Below are 22640 nucleotides of genomic sequence, written 5' to 3'. Positions count from 1 at the left end.
AAAGGTCCATAGTATGTTATGGAAATAGACATGGGGGAAGCCACTGCTTGCCCTGGGATTGGTAGTATGGAATGTTACTACTAATTGGATTTCTGCCAGGTACTTGTGACCTGGATTGGCCACTTTTGGAAGCAGGATACCTGGCTACATAGACCAGTATAATTCTTATGTTATTATGTTCTTAATTGCAAATGACCCGCAATGGGAATCATAGTAGGATGAGTCCCCAAACCCTCACTGGGCAGACTGGGAGGATGTGGACACCACTTGTTCAGGATCTCGATCACCTTGGCGGCCCCCTCAAAAGGACTGAAAGGACTGTCTCTTAAAAATGCACCCTCTGGGAGGAACCTGCCCTGCTGAGGTGGTATCTGCAGGCCTCCTTAAAGCGGCCACCATGCATGCACCAAGGTCTTACACCAGTTTCTCCAAATCCTCTCCAAACATCGGCTTGCCCCAAAAAGCAACTGACTAAGATGCACTTTAGGTCAGTGGCTCAATTTCTGAGCCAAGGAAAATGCCGCTTAGACTCTGCCAAGGCCAAATTCCTGGCTGAAGTCTGAACTAAATCATAGAAGGCATCAGCCAAAAAGGCAGTGACCATCTCCAGGTTAATGACCATGTCCGGACTCTCCCATGGACAATCAGGGAGCCTCTCCACCCAGTAAAAGCAGGCTCTGGCCATATACCCCCCCCCCCCCACAACAAAAACTGCTGCCTGCGAGGCCAATGTGGAGAAATCAAAGGACCTCTTTCAAGAGTGCCTCCAATTGGCAATCCTGAGGGTCCTTAATAGCAGCCTTCCACTGGAATAGTGGTCTGCTTAATGACCGCTGTGACCAGCAAATCCACAGTAGGCAAACAGAATTTCTCCTTCTCCAGTATGGGAAGCAGGTAAAGTCTTGCCACAGCCCGATCAATCCTGATGGTGGCACCTGGAGACTGCCATTCAGCCTCCACCATTTCCTTGAGATCCTCATTGAAGGGACAGGCTTTGGGAGGGATGACAAATTCCCTCCCTTTCTGAGCACCTGAGGCTGATCATCCTCTAAACTAAGAGGCCTGAGAAATCGAATATGGTAGTTCTGGTCTCCTGAAAATACAGACCGCAGAGGAGTCCTCCCTGAGAAGTATTGTCCAGAGTCCTCTAAGTCCTCATCCAGACCTGTTCTCATCCTCCCCCAAAGGAGGAAGGGAGGACATGGAATCAAAGTCCTCTGCTTCTTCTCTCAGAGACAGGCACTGCTTTTACCCTGAGGGCTCACTGAATTCCTGAATCCCTAGAGGTTGCAGAGCAGAGGAAACAGGGAGGCCTTGTTTCAAATAAAATGCCTGATGAAGCAGCAGCACAAATTGCAGGAAGGGGATGGTCCACACCCCCACAACTTGCCTGGATAGAATCAGCGTTCTGGAGCACAGACTGTTGCTCCCTCAAACTAACCAAAAATTGCTGAAATTGCCACTGAAATGGGGGCTTCTTAAGTATTCCATAGGTTCTCAGCCACACTGATCTGGCGTTCAGAGAGACCACTGCCAGCAGTCTTTCAGTGCTGTGTCTGCCGCACCTGCTTCAGAATAGACACAGCAGAGACTGGTAATTGCTGAAACTTGGTGCGCAGCATCACAGGCGCTATAGCCACCATTTGCATACCAACAGAAAATACACAGAGCCCAGTGCAGCCTCCCTCTGCCAATAGTGCTGACACTTTCAACCCCCAGACCGGAACAAACAGGTGAGACTCAAAGCTCCACTGGACTCTTCCATTCTTATTGTTTTCTTTTTTTTCCCTTCAGACAAGCAGTCAGGGTTGATTCCAGTACCCAAAGAGTAGGTCTCAAGGAACCCCACCCCCCCTTTCAGGAAGTGGGAGGAGGCCAAGGCAAGCTCAAACAGTAGGTCAAGGGACCTGGAGTCTGGCGTGTGCACCCCCGGGGCCAAGCTCCAAAGTGAGACGCCTCAACCGGTGGCAGCAGACCCAAACCAGGTTTGCACAGAGTTCCCGGATGTATTTTTTCTTTTTGTTTTCTTTCTTAAATTAACCCATTAGTGCCCAATGTTCCCATAATAAGCCATAAAATGGGAACACTGGGCACTAATGGGTTAAGTCCGTTGTCAGAGGGAAAACTTCCTGGTCTTTACGAACTGGCTTCTCTTTCTCTTTATCATGGGACCAATAGGCCATGCCAATAAATATCTATGCAGGGCTGCACTCACTTACCATCTGCTGAGGAGACTGAGAAATTCTGGCTGACCTAGGGCTGCATGCCACCTTATTAGGTGATGTGATTCAGGTGTTCTCAGTCTCCCCCAACTGCTGGTAAGAAGGCATATACCCACTTGTGGGGAATGGTCTGGAGATAACAGTAAGAAACAACTAAAACTTTCTAATACATAAAAGAAAGCACTGTGGAGAACACTGTAGTAGTCCCAAACTTCTAACAGTTGACATAAAAATGAGAAAAATATATTTGGAGATCATAAAATAAAACCCACGTATTCTTACTACTTAATAGGCTTACAAACTGCACCATATGTACTGTGACATTATAAAAACAGTATCCTTTGACTCAGTTGCTACCAAACCTGGTCCTGGAGGTACCTCAGCCAGTCAGGGTTTCAGGATATCCACAATGAATATTCATATGAAAGATGTGAATGCAGTGGAGGCAGTGCATGCAAATATCTCTCTTGAATATTCATTGTAAATATTCCAACACAAAAAGTTACTATGTGGGTCTTTTACTATGGTGTGCTAGTGTTTTAGTGCGCTGTAATATTTAGGGCGTGCTAAATGTTAGCGGCATCCATATAATCCTATGGATGTCGCTAACATTTAGCACACCCTAGCGCACCTTAGTAAAAGAGGCCCTATGATCTCATATTCAAGCTAAAAGCTTCCTTTATTAAACGCTTAGAAACAAACAAAAAAAAAACCCTTAAATGTTTCACTCACATTTATACACATCTTGGCCAAAAGAAGGACCCCTAAGTACTGCTTAGACACATTACATACATGGATAAAATGCATATGGATACATGGATACAATGCACAAATGAAGAAAAGCAGGGAGAAATATCAGTGAAACTCAACTGTTGATTGTTAATAAATCTTTGGTAAAGGGTACTTGTTCATTGGACTATAAGCGAGCGACAGTGAAACCATTATTGAAGAAAGAGGGGTTAGATGTCATGAGTAATTTTAGACCAATCTCAGTTGTTCCTTTTTTAGGAAAGTATTGAAAAAAATTGTATTGTGCCAACTGGAGAAGTTTGTTGAGAAGGTAGGTTGTGTGTCAGTTTGGTTTTCACAGGGCTCATGGGCTCATCTACAATAGATGAGATAAGGAGAGGGTTTGATAAAAATATTTGCTTGTTTTTCATATTGTTGAATATTTCAGGGGCTTTTGATTCTGTGAACGCCCAGCTGTTATCTAAACTAAGTAGATTAGGGATGAAAGATGGAGTGTTACATTGGTTCGCATCCTACTTGGTGGGACATTCTTCGAGTGGGAGGAGTGAGGGATAAGTTTCTCATGAGGTTTACTTAGAGAAAGGGGTGAAGTAGGGTTCTGCCCTATTGTTCAAAGTGTATATGGCCTCTTTAAGGACCATTTTTCAAAACTTAGGCTTCAGTTATCATTTATATGCTGACAATATCCAATTTTCTTCCCTATTACTGTATGGGATGCTTGCTTGGATTTACAAGTACAGTCATATATGAATGAAATTAATGTTTGGATGCGTGAACGTGGTCTACTTTTGAATACTGAAAAAAATCTGAGGTTATGATTTGGGTAGAAATGTTGAAGAATTTTGGCCCTCTTTCTTGCTGTTGAATGGGATGAGTTTACCTGTTCAAAGGGTGGTGAAACTGTTGGGGGTGTTTTTGGACTCAGGCTTGACAATGACATATCAAGTGGTGAATATTATTTAGACTTGTTTTGCTCAACTCTGTCTCTTATTTAGGCTGAAGCCTATGTTACTATTAAGCGATTTTTGTAGTGTGATACGGAGTATGGTTTTGTCTCAGATTGATTACTGCAATGCTCTGCATCTTGGATTATGTAAATCCAGGATTAGGATTATGTAAATACAGGATTAGGTGCCGCAGTTGGCACAGAAAACAGCAGCAAGGCTGGTTACTGGTGTGCCTAGGGTTACTCATATCACCCCTATTTTGAAACAACTGCAATGGTTGCCAGTCTATTTCCGTATACAGTTTAAAGTACTCTGTTTTGTTTATGAAGCGATTTACTTGCCGGCACCACAATATCTGAAGGTCCTACCTGGGCGGTAGATGCAAAAAGGATTGTTTTTGCATTTATCGCCCACGTAGGACTCTGAGGTCACAGGCAGCAATGCGTTTTTCACTTGATTCATCTGCTGGTGTGATATACAATGATACAAAGCTCTCAACCTTTTCTATAGCTGGGATTTCCATGTGGACTCTTTGAAGGGGCAGTTACGATTGTGTACAGAAGCTTCATAATTTAAATGTTATTTGAAGACCTTTTTATTTGTTGAGGTATTTCTGTAATTCTAGATTGGAACAGTAATATATGGAGTAGTTAAAACAGCATGTTGCATTATCAGCAGAGAGTGTGTGGGTTTATTTTATTTGTAATTTTATTTCTAATTTCCTTTAATGTATATTTTGTTTGTATTTTGTATACCGCTTACATTTAAGAGGTATAGAAATTGAAAATAAATAAGATGATTTTTTTTTACAACACAAACAAGTCATGTATTGTGGTTAATCTTATGTGCAGTCCCTGTAACTGATTTGCAGTCACATGCTGGCAACTCTTTGTTTAACTTTGTCATCTGTCAGAAGATCTAAGCCAAAATGTAGGAACAAAAAACCTTTAGTAAAAATAGTACAGATAAAGCTTGCTAATAAGTGTCTTGTCTGTGTGCTGGGAACGGATGAGGAAGTGAATCCAATGATTTAAATGTGCCTGGTCTGTTCTTTCCCCTGAGTTCTAAGTCTGATAACTAAAATGTAACATACAGCAGATTTAAGGAAGTCTTTTCTTCCTTTTCCCCTGGATTGCAACTGGGGATTGGGAGGAAGGAGGGGGAGGGCTCATGTACTGACTGTTTTAAACATCAGCTTAGATTTAAGATGATAATTTCCTATTTTAGTGACAGGAAAGGATAACAAAGAATTTTACCACTGACTGCCAATAGAAATGCTTTGGAAAAGAAAAAAAAAGAAAAAGAAAATAAATAACTGAATGATTTAAGTAATTAAATGTTGTTGGGCTCTAGAAGTAGGGTTACCATATGTCCGGATTTACCCGGACATGTCCTCTTTTTGAGGACATGTCCGGGCGTCCGGACGTGTTTTGCCAGTCCGCCCGTTTGTCCGGATTTCTGGACAAATGGGTGGGCAGGCCTATCCTAGCCTCCCCTTCCCTTACTTACTATCTACTGCCCTGGTGGTCTAGTGACCTCTTCGGGGTAGGAAAGAATCCCCTCTTTCCTGCCCGGAACGCTGTCCTTTTCCTGCATTCTGTTGCGGCGACGGTCTTGGGATTCAAAATGGCCGCCGAGAGTTAAAGCGGCCACGCGAGACTTCAACTCTCGGTGCCCATTTTGAATCCCGAGACCATCAAAGCAACAGGATGCGGTGCAAGGACAGCCCCGAAGAGGTCACTAGACCACCAGGGCAGTAGATAGTAAGTAAGGGGAGGGGAGGTGGATATGTGACCCGGGGGGAGGGGAATATCTGACAGGGGGCGGGGCAAGGATACAAAAGGGGTGGGTGTGGGTGGGTGGGACATGTGTCCTCTTTTTGAGAGGACAAAATATGGTAACCCTATCTAGAATCTGGAATCTAGAATTTGTTGCCGGAGAACGTGGTGAAGGCGGTTAGCTTAGCAGAGTTTAAAAAGGGGTTAGACGGTTTCCTAAAGAACAAGTCCATAAACCACTACTAAATGGACTTGGGAAAAATCCACAATTCCAGGCATAACATGTATAGAATGTTTGTACGTTTGGGAAGCTCGCCAAGTGCCCTTGGCCTGGATTGGCCGCTGTTGTGGACAGGATGCTGGGATCGATGGACCTTTGGTCTTTTCCCAGTGTGGCATTACTTATGTACTTAGAAGGGATAGTGATTTTGAACTATTTGTTGCTCTTAATATTCTGATTCTAGTAGTCAGTATCTTGGTTCTATTTTTGTCCAACCAAAATTTTCCAAATACTTCTGTGCTGTGTATGATGCAACAACTTCAGGTGGCTTCCTGATAAGAAAACTTTGCTGTAGAAATATGTTAACTCATGAATCTGCAGAATTTGTTGCTTATGCCTCACTTAGTGAAATTTTTTCCTAGGTTTGGATTTCCTGTTGAAAAAAAAAAACAAATTAAGGAAGAGTCTTGAAGCTACTGATCTCACCTGGTTGCAAGCATTACCCGTTCCCTGGAATATGCCTCTTTCTCACTCTTTCCCTCTATTTTTCTCTTAGGAATATGCCTCTTTCTCACTCAGTTTGACCCCTCCCCCCTATGCTTTTGACTGGAAGAAAATGATGATTTTGCTTTATATTTTTCAGCTGTTTGTTGTTAGGGACATGATACAGACTGCTTGTCTGTAGATTCCTTCAGATACTACTCCTCCACCTCTGCAGTACCAACCTGGTGATCTGATAGACCTGAAGTTGAACACACGCCCCAGTGGTGGTTGCCTCTTTACAAGGGATCTTCATAGAACTTATTTTTAGGAACTTGTCCAAACCTTTTTAAATTTACAATGCTTACTAATTTTATTACAAATTCCAGAGCCTAATTATATATTTTAAATGTATTACTTATTAGCTTCATTGCATGCCCCCTATCCTTCTAATTTTGGAAACAGCAAACAAGAAATTCACATCTACTCCTTCCACTCCATTCAGGATTTCATAAACTTTTATCATATCTCCCTTCAGCCATCTCTTCTTCAAGTTGACGAGCCCTAGCCTCTTTACCCTTCCCTCATAAGGAAGTTGTCCCAATCCCTTTATCATTTTGGTCACCTTTCTCTGTACCTTTTCTAATTCTGCTGTATCATTTTGGAGATGCGGTGACCAGAACTGCACATAATATTCAAGGTGTGGTCACACCAAGGAGCAATACAAGACATTATAATATTCTCACTTTTGTTCTCCATTCCTTTCCTAACAATTCCTAATTTTCTATTTGCTTTCTTAGCCGCTGCTGCACACTAAGAAGAGGATTTTAATGTACCATCGCCTAGATCTTTTTCCTGGACAGCAACTCCTAACATGAAACCTTGCATCGTGATGCTACAGTTTGGGTTCCTCTTCCCTACATGCATTACTTTGCATTTGCTCAAACTAAGTATCATCCACCATTTGGATGCCTCATCTCCCAGTCGTAAGATCCTCTTTCAATTTTTCACAATCCTCTTGTGATTTAACAACTTTGAATAATTTTGTATCATCAGCAAGTTTGATCACCTCACTTGCTATTCCTCTTTATGGGTTATTTATAAGTATGTTAAAAAGCAGTAGTTCCAGCATAGAACCCTGAGGAACCCCACTATTTACCCTTCTCCATTAAGAACATTGACCATTTAAACCTACTCTACGTTTTTTTAAATCTCTAAACCAGTTCTTAATCCACAAGAGGGCACTGCCTCCTGTCCCATTACTTTTTAGTTTCCTCAGGAGACGTTTATGAGATGCTTTGTTAAATGCCTTCTGAAAATCCAGACATATAATATCAACCTAAAGTTCACCTTCATCCACATGTTTATTCGCCCCTTCAAAGCAATATAGTTGATTGGTGATGCAAGACTTCCCTTGGCTAAATCCATGTTGGCTTTGTCCCATTTATACATGCCTATGTACATGTTCAATGATTTTGTTCTTTATAATAGTCTCTGCTATTTTGCACCAACGTCAGACTCGCAGGTCTATAATTTCCCGCGTCACATCTAGAACCCTTTTAAAAAACTGATGTTACCTTCGCCACCCTCCAATCTTCTGGTACCACACTTGATTTTGAAGATAAAATTACAAATCACTGCTCGTAGATCTGTAATTTCATTTTTTGGTTCTATCAGTACTCTAGGACAGTGTTTCCTAAGTCTGGACCAGGAGTACCCCTTGCCAGTCAGGTTTTCAGGATATCCACAATAAATATGCATGAAAGAGATTTGCATATAATGGAAGCAGTGTACGCAAATCACGTTCATACATATTCATTGTGGATATCCTGAAAACCTGACTGGCAAGGGGTACTCCAGGTCTGGACTTGGGAAACACTGCTCTAGGACGTATACCATCCGGTTCAGATGATTTGTTACTTTTAGTTTCTCAATTTGCTCTATTACATCTTCCAGGTTTACAGAGATTTGTTTCAGTTCCTACAGCTCATCACTTTTAAATACCATTTCCGGCACAAGTATCCTTGTATAAAGTTGTGTCAGATTTTAGATATCACCTCATCTATCACCATCATCCACTCCCAAGACTGATGAATTGGCAGTTTATTTAAGAAATAAAGAACATTTGTCCATTCCTAATAATTGTTCAGAATTAACTCTAGATTCTGCTGTTCCAGCTGATAAATTGAGGAATTCTTTTCCCTAATTCAATTAACAGAAGTTCAAAAGCTCTTAACTTACTGAACTGCATTGCTCACTAGATATTTGTCCTACTTATTTACCGAAAACTACTCTTTTTTTTTTAATTGGCTTACTACATGTATACACAATTTATTTTTCTTGGGGTTACTTCCAAAACCTTTGGAAATGGATGTATTACTATAGGTATGCATTTATTACTTTGCTCATCCCATTACATTCTTTGGCAACAAAGAATATAGCTACTGTTCAAAAATGTTTTAATGTAGTAGAAGCGAAATGTGAGATCGAAGTACAGATATTGGCTGCTCTCACTTCCCATTTGAAATCTCACTAAAAGTGCTGGGTTAATTCTTGACCTATTGCTCTCAATGGAATACCGAAAGAATGCTTTAATTAGAAAGATCTTTTGAAAGATGAGTCAACTTTCTAAACATAGAAGTTATTTTCAGTTTTACCAATTCAAAATTATAGTTTAATCTGTTAACTGAACTCAATTAATTATTGTAAAGGTTTGTGTGTGAGATGTACATGAAAACCTTTGTCAAACTACAAAAGCTGCAAAAAGACATCAGCTAGGTTACTGTTATGCCAGAAAATTTGAAAAAAGTTTCTCTTTTATTGGTAAAACTGCACTGGCATCTAGTTGAGAGTCACACTATGTTTAAACTTAGTTGCTTGATTTTTAAGTATTCATTTCACTAGACATGTTGGTGGCTTTTAATCTCATGGATCCTTCTCTGCTTATCTCCGTGAACTGGGTCTGAAAGGACCTGTTTTTGATTAGTGCCATTCTTATCTGCACAACAAGCTGTTTCATATTTACTGGGATAATTCCACCTCTGTTTTATACCTCCTCCACTGTGGTATCCTTTGCTAACATCTTTTTAGCCATACATCTTAATCTGCTTCACAATCTAGACTTAATTCTTTTCCTGCATACAGATGACATTAAATTGTTAACTAAATCAGATTTATACAACTTCCAAGGCAAACCTTCATAATACTGGCTGGCTGAGAAAACACAAACTGAATCCAGAGAAAACTGAAGCAAGGTTTGTTTGTTTTAAAGAAGTGGCACTCCAACTATTGCTTGCTCCCTCTGTATAAAAGGGCCACCTATACTTAATAAAGATTCTATTAAAATCAAATCAGCATATTTCAGACCTACAGTAGTATAGAGATCTTTCTATGCGCTGAGGCCAATATGTTCTACCCATCTAATTCTGGACTCCAGGATCATGCACATCCTTATCCATACTTGTTTAATCAATTTTCTTTTAATAGTTCTATTTTTGTATTAATATCAATTGCCTTGTAATGTTTCTTCTTAATTTGTTATGCAAACCACACTGAACCTGAGCTTTCTTGGGAAAATGCAGGGTAGCAATCTCATAATAAATAACTAGCTAAATAGATTAGATCATTGCTAATGACTATACTAGAACCTATTAGGCACTTACAGCTGGTACAAAATATGGCAATCATCCGCCTCTGTGGTGCCAGAAAATATGACCACATAACTACTTTGCTCAAACAACAATACTAGCTCCCAGTCTTCTCCATCTTAGTCATATTTCACTTGGTTTTCTATTCTGATGTCTCTGATTTTTCCATGTTTACTTGTTCCTTACACCCTGTTGCAAACTCCCTTCATCTCAGATCAATTTTTTTCAAAATACACTAAGGGCCCCTTATACCAAGCTGTGGCAAAAGGGGGCCTGGAATGGCATGCATTTTCGACGTGCACCGAGGCCCCCTTTTACCACAGTGGGTAAAAGATAGGTCTTGCTTTGCTGCAGGAAATGGCCATGCACCATTGAGGTGGCGGTATGGGCTCCTGTGCTAACCCAGCGTTAATCGGGCAGTGCATGGCACTCCCGATTACTGCTGGGTACATACTGGCTCTATAAAACTAAACATATTTTTGTTGTGCTGGATATGATGGCACGCTGGGGGTGGGAAATACCACTGGGCTGCTGCTGTAGCCCAGTGGTACTTCTCTTTTAGTGAGCGGTAAGCCCGCATTGGGCTTACCGTTGCTTTGTAAAAGGGGCCCTCAAATCAGACTGAAAACCACTAGGTGCACTGACTTCAATATTGTTGCGCTCTCTTTCTATTGTGAGCTACCCTCTGATATAAGGCTGGAAATGTCTTACTCTTGGATCAAATAAGATCTAAAGATGTACTTTAAGCTTACTTTTAACTTGCACTGCCTTTCTTTGCATTAGTTTTATTTAGCAGTTGAGCTAGTAAATTAATGTACTTGGAGCTGCATAAAAAGAGAATGAAGTTTCTCCACCCTGAAGTCCTTTTTTCATTCTACTTTGCCTTATTATTTTATGAGAATTGCAAAATTAGTTTTAGAATTGGAAACGGCTAAGATAATTTAAAACAGGCAGTAAATCAAATACATTTTAAACCTAAAACTTCATCTTTTTAGCAAGACTATCCTAAGGTTCACAGTCGTTTGACAATAGACCAGGGTTTCCCAAGTCAGTCCTAGAATACCCCCTTGCCAGCCAGGTTTTCAGGATATCCACAATGAATACGCATGAAAGAGATTTGCATACAATAGAAGCAGTGTATGCTAATCAATCTCATGCATATTCATTGTAGATATCCTGAAAAACTTATTGGCAAGGGAGTACTCCAGGACCGACTTGGGAAATACTACAATAGACCACGACACTAAAGCCACTTTAGAACACACACAAAGACATCCAGAAAAACTAAAGAACGTACTGATACACATAAAATAGGTCTGCACTACAAAAAGCATAGATGCAGATTCAGGAAAGGGGAATTTTAATAAATTGGCATGTGACTATACTAAGAGGTAAAGATCTTTTAGGTTGTAATTTTATAAGCAACTTGAGACTATAGAACAGCACTTACACACTCAAGTACAGGCTCCCGGAACTGCCCGAGGTATACCACATAAAAGTAGGCATTAAGAAAACAAAGCACCTACTTTTAAGCAACATAAGATTAGATGTTCCTGGGAGCAAAGAATGGATAGAGTTGGGGGGGGGGGGGGGGGGGGGGGGGGGGGGAGAGACACGACCAGCACTTATGATGTCTATTTTATAAAATACACAAATATGAAATGATTTTTGCTGGCACATATACAAAGTTACTTCTGCCTCGTAGCTGGTGTAAATTTGTGTAGCAGCTTTCAAGTAAGGTGTTTTGTAAAAAAGGACATAGGTGTATATGTGATGTTTTTTTTTAAACAGGAACAAAATATGTGCCATGAAAGCTTAGGTGCACTGTTATAAAATTAACCCATTAGAAGGTAAATGGTTACACAAAACTTCCACATAGAAAAGTTTATTCAGACATGGAAATCAGCATGCATGTATAAGAAATGCATTTTAGAAAATATGCTCTTAATATGTGCATGCCTTTTATTGTCTATAGATACAGAAACCCTAAAGATAATAAAAGCATCTTAAAAGAAAAAAAAGAAGGAAAGTCTTGAAATATGATCAATAGAGCAAGAAATCAAGGTAAAAGGGAAACATTTTGAGAGGGTGAGATACTATTTAGGTTTCGATTTCTGTAATGATAGAGATAGTGTGGTTGTCCTTAATCTTCAAATAGCATAGAAAGTAGACCAAAATAATGGATGCAAAAAATATTGATCACAATAAGCACAAAAGATTAATTAACTGGGAGGTAACAGAGTTAACTGTCTGAACTGATGTGACAATGTACACAGATAACACACATTTACCTTTGGCAGCTCTACTTGCTGGACGTTTTTGAATGAACTGAAGTTTGTGGCAGTTACAGAATTTGCAGCACTTTGTTCAATCTGATGAAGGGGGAGAAGAAATATTTGCTCAGCATAGGTCATGGAAGAACTGTGCTTGATTTGTAGTAGTTGTGCATACAAACAATGGTCTAATAACCAGAAACAAAGTGCTTCCAATGAGAGTGTAAAAGTACTACAATTTCCTGGGAAAATGTTTCTTCCCTTTTAACTTTCCATTTATTCACAGGTTTTATGTACAGAGGACACACAGTTAAAACATCAATCTAATGCTATATGTGGAGGTCAGCATGCATCACATTAACAAGGAAAACGTGTACATCTTAGAAATGCGTTTGCACTAATTTTCTTTCAATATGAAACACATCTGATGCATTTATCTTTCAATTTCATCTAGTTGATGCAAACAAATATCGAACACATTCCAAACTTCAATCAACTTCTTCCTGGTATCTCTAATCCAGAGTTTCCCAAACTGTGGGTCTGGACCCCAAATGAGGTCACAAAACCCCTTTTCTGGGGTTGTGAAATGTGTGGGCTCTCCACAGGTGTATCACTATTCAGAACTTTCATGGGGGTCACGCATTTTTATTTGGTCACAATCATGGGGTCACAGCCACAAAAATATTGACAAGTACTGCTCTAATCAAAGCCTTAACCTTCTCCATTGCTATAATTTGGCAAAATAACGTATGCCAATTTAAAAGAGATTGGTTGCTGTGCAATCTAGTTCTAGTAGTATTTCAGCAACCAAAAGGGTGATCCACTAATTTACCTGTTGCTTCATTCTCAACAGTTGATCTGTTTAGTCTGTAAGGATAGTAACCGTATCATTCAGGATACTTTCCCATTGAAAGCCATTACAGAATTTGTACCAAATCCCAGAATAATTTTAATCAAAGAATAATGATGAAAATCTCTTACGGCAATTGCACCAGTAGCTGTTAGTATTTTTTCTCATTAAAAATGATCATGTTGTACTGGATTTCTATAAATCACACAAACCAGGTCCCTCATAGATTTTACTACAAATACGATATGTCATCCTCCGAGAAAAGTGGAAAAGTTTTCTGTTACAAATCTCACAATGTAACATGTGCACGTTCAAAATGCATTTAATGTGTGTATACTAGTTTGCATACTCCCACAGTGTAGTGAGGAATAATTTTATAAAAGCATGTTTTATGTTCGGTAATACGTAAGGAGTCCTCCACAACAAGACTAATCATCACTGTTGGGCAACCTTGAGGAATCTGCAAGGCTACTGCCATTGTCATGCCAAGATCCTTGTTTTCTGCTGTCTTCACACTTAGGGTGAATAAATAAGTTCAAATTTGGCGACAGACTTTTTACTTTGCATCATTGGATAAGTGTTTTTAGCAGTCTATTTAACAATTTCAAACCTATAATGTCCGCAAACAACTTGTAATTCCAAAGGCTCAAACAGTCCATAACTGTATATGCAAATGAGGCTCTAAGGAAGCAAAGCACTGCTGTCTGGCTTCTAGCCCAGCCAATGTTGCTTTTAACAGTCTTTTCCTGTGGCATTTCTCAGTCCAAGTCTATCAATGAAAAAAAAAACAGTCCTCAGTGTTTTCTCATTGGGCCTCTGACAGCAACTCCCCTTAGAATAGTTTCACTTCAAACAAATGACACTATCCACCACACCATAGCTGACAAACACTGGTAAAACAGCATGTGTCTTTCCTCAAAAGAATGGTTATAATTCTAACCCCCCCCTCCTTTCACATCTCCATACACTAGTACTCAAACTTAGCTTCCAAATCAGTACAGTCCATATGGTCAGGCTCAGTCATTTGTGCTCCAACAGGGGTCTCAGGAATATGAAGGAGCTCCACACTTCTGGACCTGCTGGAAGCCATTATATACTGTTTGTACACACAGGAAGGTTCTCCCTCCCCAGGGTTTATCCCCTCATTAGCCTTCCCACAGAAAAGCTTTCTAGGCATCTGAGATCTCCACTCCCTTCTAGTCCTACTCCAACTCGAGGTACGTCCCTGTCCCCTTGTACATCCTGTTCTTCAAGAAAGGGTGTTTCATCTGAGGCTTTTAAAAAAATTTTTTTAAAGGCCAGTTCAAAAGCCTGGGCTCGGGCACCCTCTTGGTAATAACAATGCAGAAACAGGTTCCTATAAAATTGTATGCAAGTAGAGATGCACAAAACATAAGCACATCGCAAGATAGCATTCTACCTTTACACAATCTGGGCATAAGTGTTCCTATAAGTGTAGTTTGAGTAGAGATGGAGCAGAAATGCAACACAGTAGTTCAGGGTAAGGAGGGGAAAAAAAAAAAGAAACCCTAGACATTTCGCCATTTTCCCAGCAACTGCTTTGAATTTCAACAAGAAATGTTATGCACTTATTTACTCATTATACTTATAGATTACTATTAAACAATATTTAATTATCATAAGCTATGTTGATATTACTGACATTTTAGTGTTACCGTGCGATTTTTGCACATTAAAAATGTTCGAGCTAACACACAGTAAAATGTCATTCAAATGATACAATTAATAGTGTGTCAGAATTTTGCAGTCATTGTGAATGTACAAAGTGTCCATCTTCTCTCTTTAGGTATTAAATTTAAGGGCCAAGCCTAAGTTTTGAATAAAAGTAGGGCAAAACAAATGGGGAAAGCACAGGCCTCCAGTTGATCGTTCCCTGTGGCAGGCTGCCCCAGATTATTTGGAGAGCTTCTTTGAGTTCAGCAACTCTTTGCGGCGTTGGGTGGAGTCTGTGATAGACATCCAACATTGCTCGCTAGACAAAAGTCTACGTCACTAACTTAGCTTGGCTGGTAGCCAGGTTTTTTTTTTTTTTTTTTTTCAAATAATGGTAGTTTTACAGTGCAAATATTTTTGAACATGCGAAAATTGCAGGGTGGTCATGCTAAAAAGTCAAACCACCATGTTTAAAGATGATCTCATTCCACACAGCATATAAACGCAGATAGTAACAACAAATAAAGCTTTAAAATGTCAAGTTTAAATTCCAAGTGGTTGCTGAGAAAACAGAAAAAAAAAACCCTAGGGGGGTTACTGTTTTTTTGCCGCACCCTATAGATGATGGCAGATAAAGACCTACACAGTCCTTCCAGTCTGCCCAATAAGATAAATTCATAGCATATGATGCAATATAACATACATATTTTTGTTCTTGATCTATTCTTGTCATTTTCAGGGCAAAGACTTTAGAAGTCTGCCTGGCACTGGACATACTCCACAACTACTGGAGCTGCCGTCGAAGCCCACTCCATCCCATTTAGATCTGACTAGCCATAATTGGGACACAGACCACAGAGGTCTGCCTGGCAGTAGCTATATTTCTCAATTACTGGAGTTACTGTCTAAGCACCATTACACTTTGTTTTGATTCTATTCTCTTTCTATATAGGAATCCTTTGTGTTTATCTAAAGTATTTTTGAATGCTATTACTGTTTTTGCCTCCACCACCTTCCAAGGGAGGGAATTCCAGGCATCCACCACCCTCTCTGTGAAAAAGTACTTCCTGACATTACTCCTAAGTCGACATGCCTGCAAACTCAATTCATATCCTCTAGTTCTACTGCTCCCCCTGTTCTGGATAAGATTTCATATCACCCATATCCCTCCTCTCCTCTAGGATATATATATTCAGTTCCTAGAGTCTCTTCTCGTACATCTTTTGGTCCAAACCCCACATCATTTTTGTTACTTTTCTTTGAACTGCTTCAACCTTTCTTACATCCTTAGTGAGATATGGCCTCTAAAACTCAACATAATACTTCAAGTGGGGTCTCACCAATGATTTGTACAGAGGCATCAACACCTTTTCTTTTGCTGGTTATACCTTTTCCTATGCATCCTAGCATTCTTCTGCCTACAGCCACTACGTTGTCTCAATGGTTTGCTGCCTTGAGATCCTCAGACACTATCACTCAAAGGTCCCTCTCCTGGCTTGGGCTCATCAGTCTCAAATCGTCAATCTGGTACATTCCCTTTGGATTTCTGCATCCCAAATTCATCACTTTGCACATTTTCATATTAAATTTCAACTGCCAGTCCTTAGACTAATTTTGTAGATCTCTTCTCATGTTTTCGACTCCCTCCGGGGTACCTGTCTGCAATCTTTGTGTCATCTGCAAAACCTTTCCTCCTAAACCTTCAGCAATGTTGCTCACAAGTATATTAAATACAATTGGACCTAACACCGATCCCTGAAGCACCCCACTACTCACCTTCCTTACCTCTGAGCAGGTTCCATTTACAGCCACCCTCTATCATCTGTCACTCAACCAATTTCCAATTCAATTTACCACTTTAGGTCCTAACTATATTGTTCATCTTATTCATGAGCCTCCTGTGAGCAACGGAATCAAAACCTTTGTTGACCTCCAAGTAGGTTATATCTAGCGCATATACTTTATCCAGTTATCTGGTCACCCAGTCAAAGAAATCAATCAGATTGGCAGGATTTTCCTTTGGGAAAACCTTGCTACCTCAGATCTTGCAGCCTATTAGACTGTAGAAGTTCACTATCCTTTTCTTCAGCAAAATTTCCATTACTTTTTCAAACACCAAAGTGAGGCTTACTGACCTGTATATTCCCACTTCTTCCCTGTCCCCATTTTTGTAAAGCAAGACCACATTTGTTCTTCTCCAATCCCATGGTACCTCTCCCGTCTCCAAGGATCAATTAAATAAACCTTTAAGATGCCCCACCAGGTTTCTCCAAGTTCCCTCAATATTCTAGGATATACCCCATCCAGCCCCATGCTTTTATCTACTTTTGATTTTTCCAGTTGTACATAAATGTTTTCTTCTGTGAATGGTGCAACATCTACTCCATTCCCAAATAGACTCCTAGCAGCCAGCTGTGGTCCTTCTCCAGGATTTTCCTCTATGAACACAGAAGTATTTGCTTAGCAGGTCCGCTTTCTCCTCCTCACTCTCCAAATAGTGAGAGTTGGCACTTTTTGAAATATTTATTTTTTTATGCAAATTTTTTATGTAACATTTATTTATATAATACTTGATATTCTAATCCAGGGAGACATCTGCACAACCGTGCAGTGCACAATTTTTGCAGAATTCTATAAAATGCCAGCATTGGGTCTCTCTTCCCCCTCTTCCACAGATATTACATGGCAGGAGGAGGAAGTGTATTCCTGCACATCAGGTCGCTTTCTCTACTGGCTTCTATGTATACAAACCACTTGATTCATGTACTCATTTGGGTCTAAGATGGCAGAGGAGGAGGCAGTAACCCAGTGCATAGTGGTTAACTTTCTCCTCCTCCTGCCACATGATCTCTGTGGGAGTGGATAGGGGAAGAGGGTGCTGCACAAGGAGGGGGCACTATGCGGGGTGGGTGAGGAGGGGGCGCAAAGCGGGATGAGAATGTACCTTGTGGTTTCAGAGGAAGGGGACAATGAAAGCCAAGATTGTGCAATGCGGGTGGGGGGTCAGTGCAGAACAAGCTGAGACTGTGGCACTGGTGTGGGGAAAGGGGGAAATTAAGCTTCAGGGTGTGTCGTAGGCAGGATGGCGGAAATAGAATGATAGCTGGGGAGAGCAGGAGAAAGAATAAGTGGAGGTGAAAGCCTGGGGGAAGGGAGAATGAGAGGTGGTGATATGCATGTGGGAGCAGTCTTTTGTGGCAGAATTAGGGATCTTGTTGGGAGCAATGGAACTATAGAGGCTGGAGCTGAGAAGGGAAAAGACAGAAGGAATTTCAAGCCTTATGATGGGGAAATTTTGTGCAAAAATTCTACAAAAATCAATGCAGAATTTTGCAGAATTCTTTAAATACTGTGTGCAGAATGTTCAAAGATTTTTACAGAATTCTCCCAGAAGTAAAACATGGAAAAGAAAATAAGATGATACCTTTTTTATTGGACATAACTTAATACTTAATTCTGACCTTTGAAGTCAGAATGATTGAATATTTTAACACCCAACAGAAAGGACTTAACAAGGATCTGGGGTTCCTAGCCCATTATAAACCATAAAGCTGTATGTCTCTGTTGATCACCCTCCCCTCACCTATCCACACCCATCCTGTTAGAATATCAATGATATGCTTTGATGTCCCCATACATACTTCCTACCCACCCCCCTCCTCCCACCCTGTCAGACTGTCATAATAATGCTTGAATGTTTTCACTTATATACACTGTCAGCTAGCACATTTGCTTATTTCCGATCTGAGGAAGAAGGGCAACCTTCGAAAGCTAATCAAGAAATGTATTAAGTTATGTCCAATAAAAAAGGTATCATCTTATTTTCTTTTCCATGTTTTATTTTGTTTGATTTCTATTGATAACCTTAAGAGTGGACTAACACGGCTACCACACTCCTCTACTCCCAGAAGTAATAAACTGCCAACTGAAAACTACATCTTGGAGGTTTACATGCAAAGATTTACTCCTCATTTGAAGCAGGTGTAAATGTATGAGAGTGCATCTTTATGGCTGTAAGAATCACTGTAGAAATCTAGTTTATAAAGACACAGAAATCTACCATAGATCCTCACATATAGGCTGCAAAATTTATGACCAACTTGAACATTAAATGTCAGGGAGGCAACCTATAGGTGAGCTGATCCACAGATCCAGCATTTCCTTTCCTTATCCACCCACCCTGAGTCCAGCACCTCCCCTTCCCCTTTGTATCTCCCTCAGGTCCAGCATCGTCTCACCCCTCCCTTCCCTATGCAGCTACTGTGCCCTATACCTCTTCTGACACTCTAAAGGTGCTCTTCACTAGGGTGGGGGTATTCCTGTACAAGCCCATGCTCAAGTGCAGCCACATCCCACTCCCTCCCTGACGAGAAATGCATCATGGGAGAAGGTAGGCTGAAAGTGGAAGCACGCGGAAGGGAAGGGGAAAACAATGCTGGTTGTGGGATCAGGGGAGAGAACATGAGAAAAAGATGCTGGACCTTTGGGGGATGGGGAGATGCTGGATCTGGGGTGAGACGGTAAGGAAAGGGACACAAAATATTTATCTTTGTGCTTCAAGTTAAAAATGTGCTTTATAGTTAAGTGTGAAAGAAGCTAATGGGATTCAGAACATTCAATATTCAAACTTGTAAAGAAGGGGTGATCCTGTTTTTATATCTGTATTTTGTTTTACTTTATTTTTATTTCAGCAACATTAACACAAGTATATACTTGTTAAAGTAAACACATAAAATAAGTAGAAAAAAGGAAAGGAAACAATCATTCACCCTTCATTAGACCACTATCCAATAGAGGAGTCGAAAAAAAATAAGGAGATTGAACTAAGTACATTATAGACTAGAACATAAGGCCTCATGTGAAGCAAATCCCCATTATAACTATAAATAGCCAGCCAACCAACAACACAAATATTTCCACCTGAGATCATTTTAAGTCCAAAAAAGCTGCTAATTGTTCCAGGGCAAAGAAATATATATTTAGTCCCAGCATATTGAACCAAAGATTTACATGGATAAAACTCAGAAAAAACAGTCCAAAATTTCTAGTTTTCTGTCTTATGGCCGAAAAACATTTCCTTGGGTGTTTTTAGTCACATCTGGATATATCCAACATTTTTGGTCATAAGATAATGAAAATTCCAGAAGCATAATCTTAACACTGCATTTAGATCTTTCCCAAAAACAAAAAATGCCAACAGAGTGGCCCTTTCAGTTTCTTCCAGTAAGGATTCTTCCAAAATTGCTGGCAAATTATTCACATCAATTCTTCCTTCCTGAATTTGATCCACTGGAGTCTCTACTGGTATATTCTTTGTAGAAACTGGAATGAAGCAAATCTTATTTAAAGGGGGAATAGATTTGGGGGAGCACTTCAAAACGTCAATTGGTTTTTTTTTTAATAAGTCTCCAGGTGATATCCCACGGGATTTGGGAATATCGGCCTGCTTATCTGATATTGCTGCCTGAATGTCCAACCGTCACCTGAAACTGAACATGGCCAAGACCGAGCTCATTGTCTTTCCACCCAAACCCACTTCTCCTCTCCCTCCACTCTCTATTTCAGTCGATAACACCCTCATCCTCCCCGTCTCATCTGCCCGCAACCTTGGAGTCATCTTCGACTCCTCCCTCTCCTTCTCTGCCCATATCCAGCAGACAGCCAAGACCTGTCGCTTCTTTCTCTATAATATCAGCAAAATTCGCCCTTTCCTCTCTGAGCACACCACCCGAACTCTCATCCACTCTCGCCTTGACTACTGCAACCTACTCTTCACTGGCCTCCCACTTAACCATTTATCCCCCCCTTCAATCCGTTCAGAACTCTGCTGCGCGTCTTCCGCCTAGACCGATATGCTCATATCACCCCTCTCTTTTTTTTTTATTTGTAAGAAGTCTTTTATTGAAAATTCTCATTAGACAACATACAATATTTATCGCTCTACACTGGCATGTTTACAATCTAGTCCAGACAAGATGAAAACCAGGTAGTGCAATTTACTGCCACAATACAACAATTAAATATAAACTGTAGAAACTTCAACTTTTTATTGAAAAAAATTTTTTCCCCCCTATCCCCCATCTTATCAACAGCCCCCCTCTATTGCTAAATCCTGCCCAATCCCTCCCACCCCCATCTATTTTCCCGCCCTACACAACTGTCTCACTATGTGCCACTCACATTTCTCGTATGTGCCTGCTCTAAACATTGCCTGCTGCATTAACAAAAAACTGCCATATGTCATGCCACTTGTGCGTTTGATGTTTCCTGACTGCCAAGAGTCTTTCCATCTCACACATGTTTCAGTTTATTGTGCCATCTCTTAACCAAAGGGACCCCCTGTCGTTTCCAGTGCTGGGCGATTGTCACTCGGGCGACACATACCGTCTGCCTCAGCAGTTTATGCTGCGCAGCTGGCATGCCCTCTACTTTCGCAGCAAAAAGAAACACCGTCGAAGCCCATGGAATGGGTGTTTGTAACCAGCTCTGCAGCCTGTTTTGAACCGCCTTCCAGAAAGCTCTCACTTTGTAACAGCTCCACCAGAGATGCCCCATAGTCCCCCTCATACCACACCCCCTCCAGCAGAGACCTGATATGTTTGGGTATATGCGCTGGAGGCGATCAGGAGTAAGGTACCACCTGTATAGCACCTTCATAGCATTTTCCTTTAGCGGGACGTCTATGGAGACCTTTGTCGCTTCACGTTATTTCACCCCTCTCTTTAAGTCACTTCACTGGCTTCTGATCAGGTACACATACAGTTCAAGCTTCTCCTACTAACCTACAAATACACTCAATCTGCAGCCCCTCACTACCTCTCTACCCTCATCTCCCCTTACGCTCCTACCCGTAACCTCCGCTCACAGGACAAATCCCTCCTTCTCAGTACCCTTCTCCACCACCGCCAACTCCAGACTCCGCCCTTTCTGCCTCGCCTCACCCTATGCTTGGAATAAACTCCCTGAGCCCATACGCCAAGCCCCTTCCCTACCCATCTTCAAATCCTTGCTCAAAGCCCACCTCGTCAATGTTGCTTTCAGCACCTAACCATTGAACCTCTATCCAGGAAATCTAGACTGCCTCAATCTTGATTGACTGCACTTTTTGTCCTTTAGATTGTAAGCTCCTTTGAGCAGGGACTGTCCTTCTTTGTTAATTGTACAGCGCTGCTCAACCCTGGTAGCGCTTTAGAAATGTTGAATAGTAGTAGTAGTAGTAGTATTCAAAAGACCAAGATTAAGACTCCTATTATAGTTTTCAATTTGTTCAATCTTTCACAATATTTTATCTTTCACAATAGTAGCTGTAGCCTCTTGTAGGGCTTTAATATTTTCCTGTACATGTTTTATTTGGTTTGAACAAGCTAACTTAGGCCCTATCCAAGTTCTTAGATAGTAAATCCACTTTACTCACAAGAAGAGTTACTTCTTCTGTGGACTTGGCAACAGTGGAATCCAACTTCTACAGAACTTTCCCTACAGTCTCCAAAGTAACCATCATGGGAGCCTCTGTACACATTTCAGCACTGGTGATTTCTCTCTTGGCAGTCCTTTCACTGAGCGGGACACCCTTGTCGGGAATCTTCTGTGGAACAACTTCTGAAGCAAGGATCCCCGTGCTTACAACTGCTGAGTCTGCTAGACATGGTGGAGAGCTGTCCACCAGAGCAAACAAAGTTATATTATGCTCTAAAGATTCAAATGTAGGGCATAAACCTCTGGATTTCATCTGTGAGGTTCTGGCAGCATACTGGCCTATCTTCTGTTGGATGGAGAGGAAGTGTTGGTTGTAGAGGAAG

General features: G+C 40.8%; 1 protein-coding gene across 2 annotated transcripts in view; it reads right to left on the bottom strand.

The window, feature by feature from the left end:
• Positions 1-22640, bottom strand: part of MPDZ (multiple PDZ domain crumbs cell polarity complex component) — a 571809-nt gene that overhangs the window by 104987 nt on the left and 444182 nt on the right. For both annotated transcript variants that reach the window (XM_030194291.1, XM_030194292.1), the window contains one exon: positions 12336-12416. In XM_030194291.1, the coding sequence (XP_030050151.1) occupies positions 12336-12416 (81 nt within the window). The remainder of the gene's footprint in view (positions 1-12335; positions 12417-22640) is intronic.

Source organism: Microcaecilia unicolor, chromosome 2 (assembly GCF_901765095.1).
Source record: "Microcaecilia unicolor chromosome 2, aMicUni1.1, whole genome shotgun sequence".
Lineage (NCBI taxonomy): Eukaryota > Metazoa > Chordata > Amphibia > Gymnophiona > Siphonopidae > Microcaecilia > Microcaecilia unicolor.
This window is presented reverse-complemented; position numbering and strand designations above follow the sequence as displayed.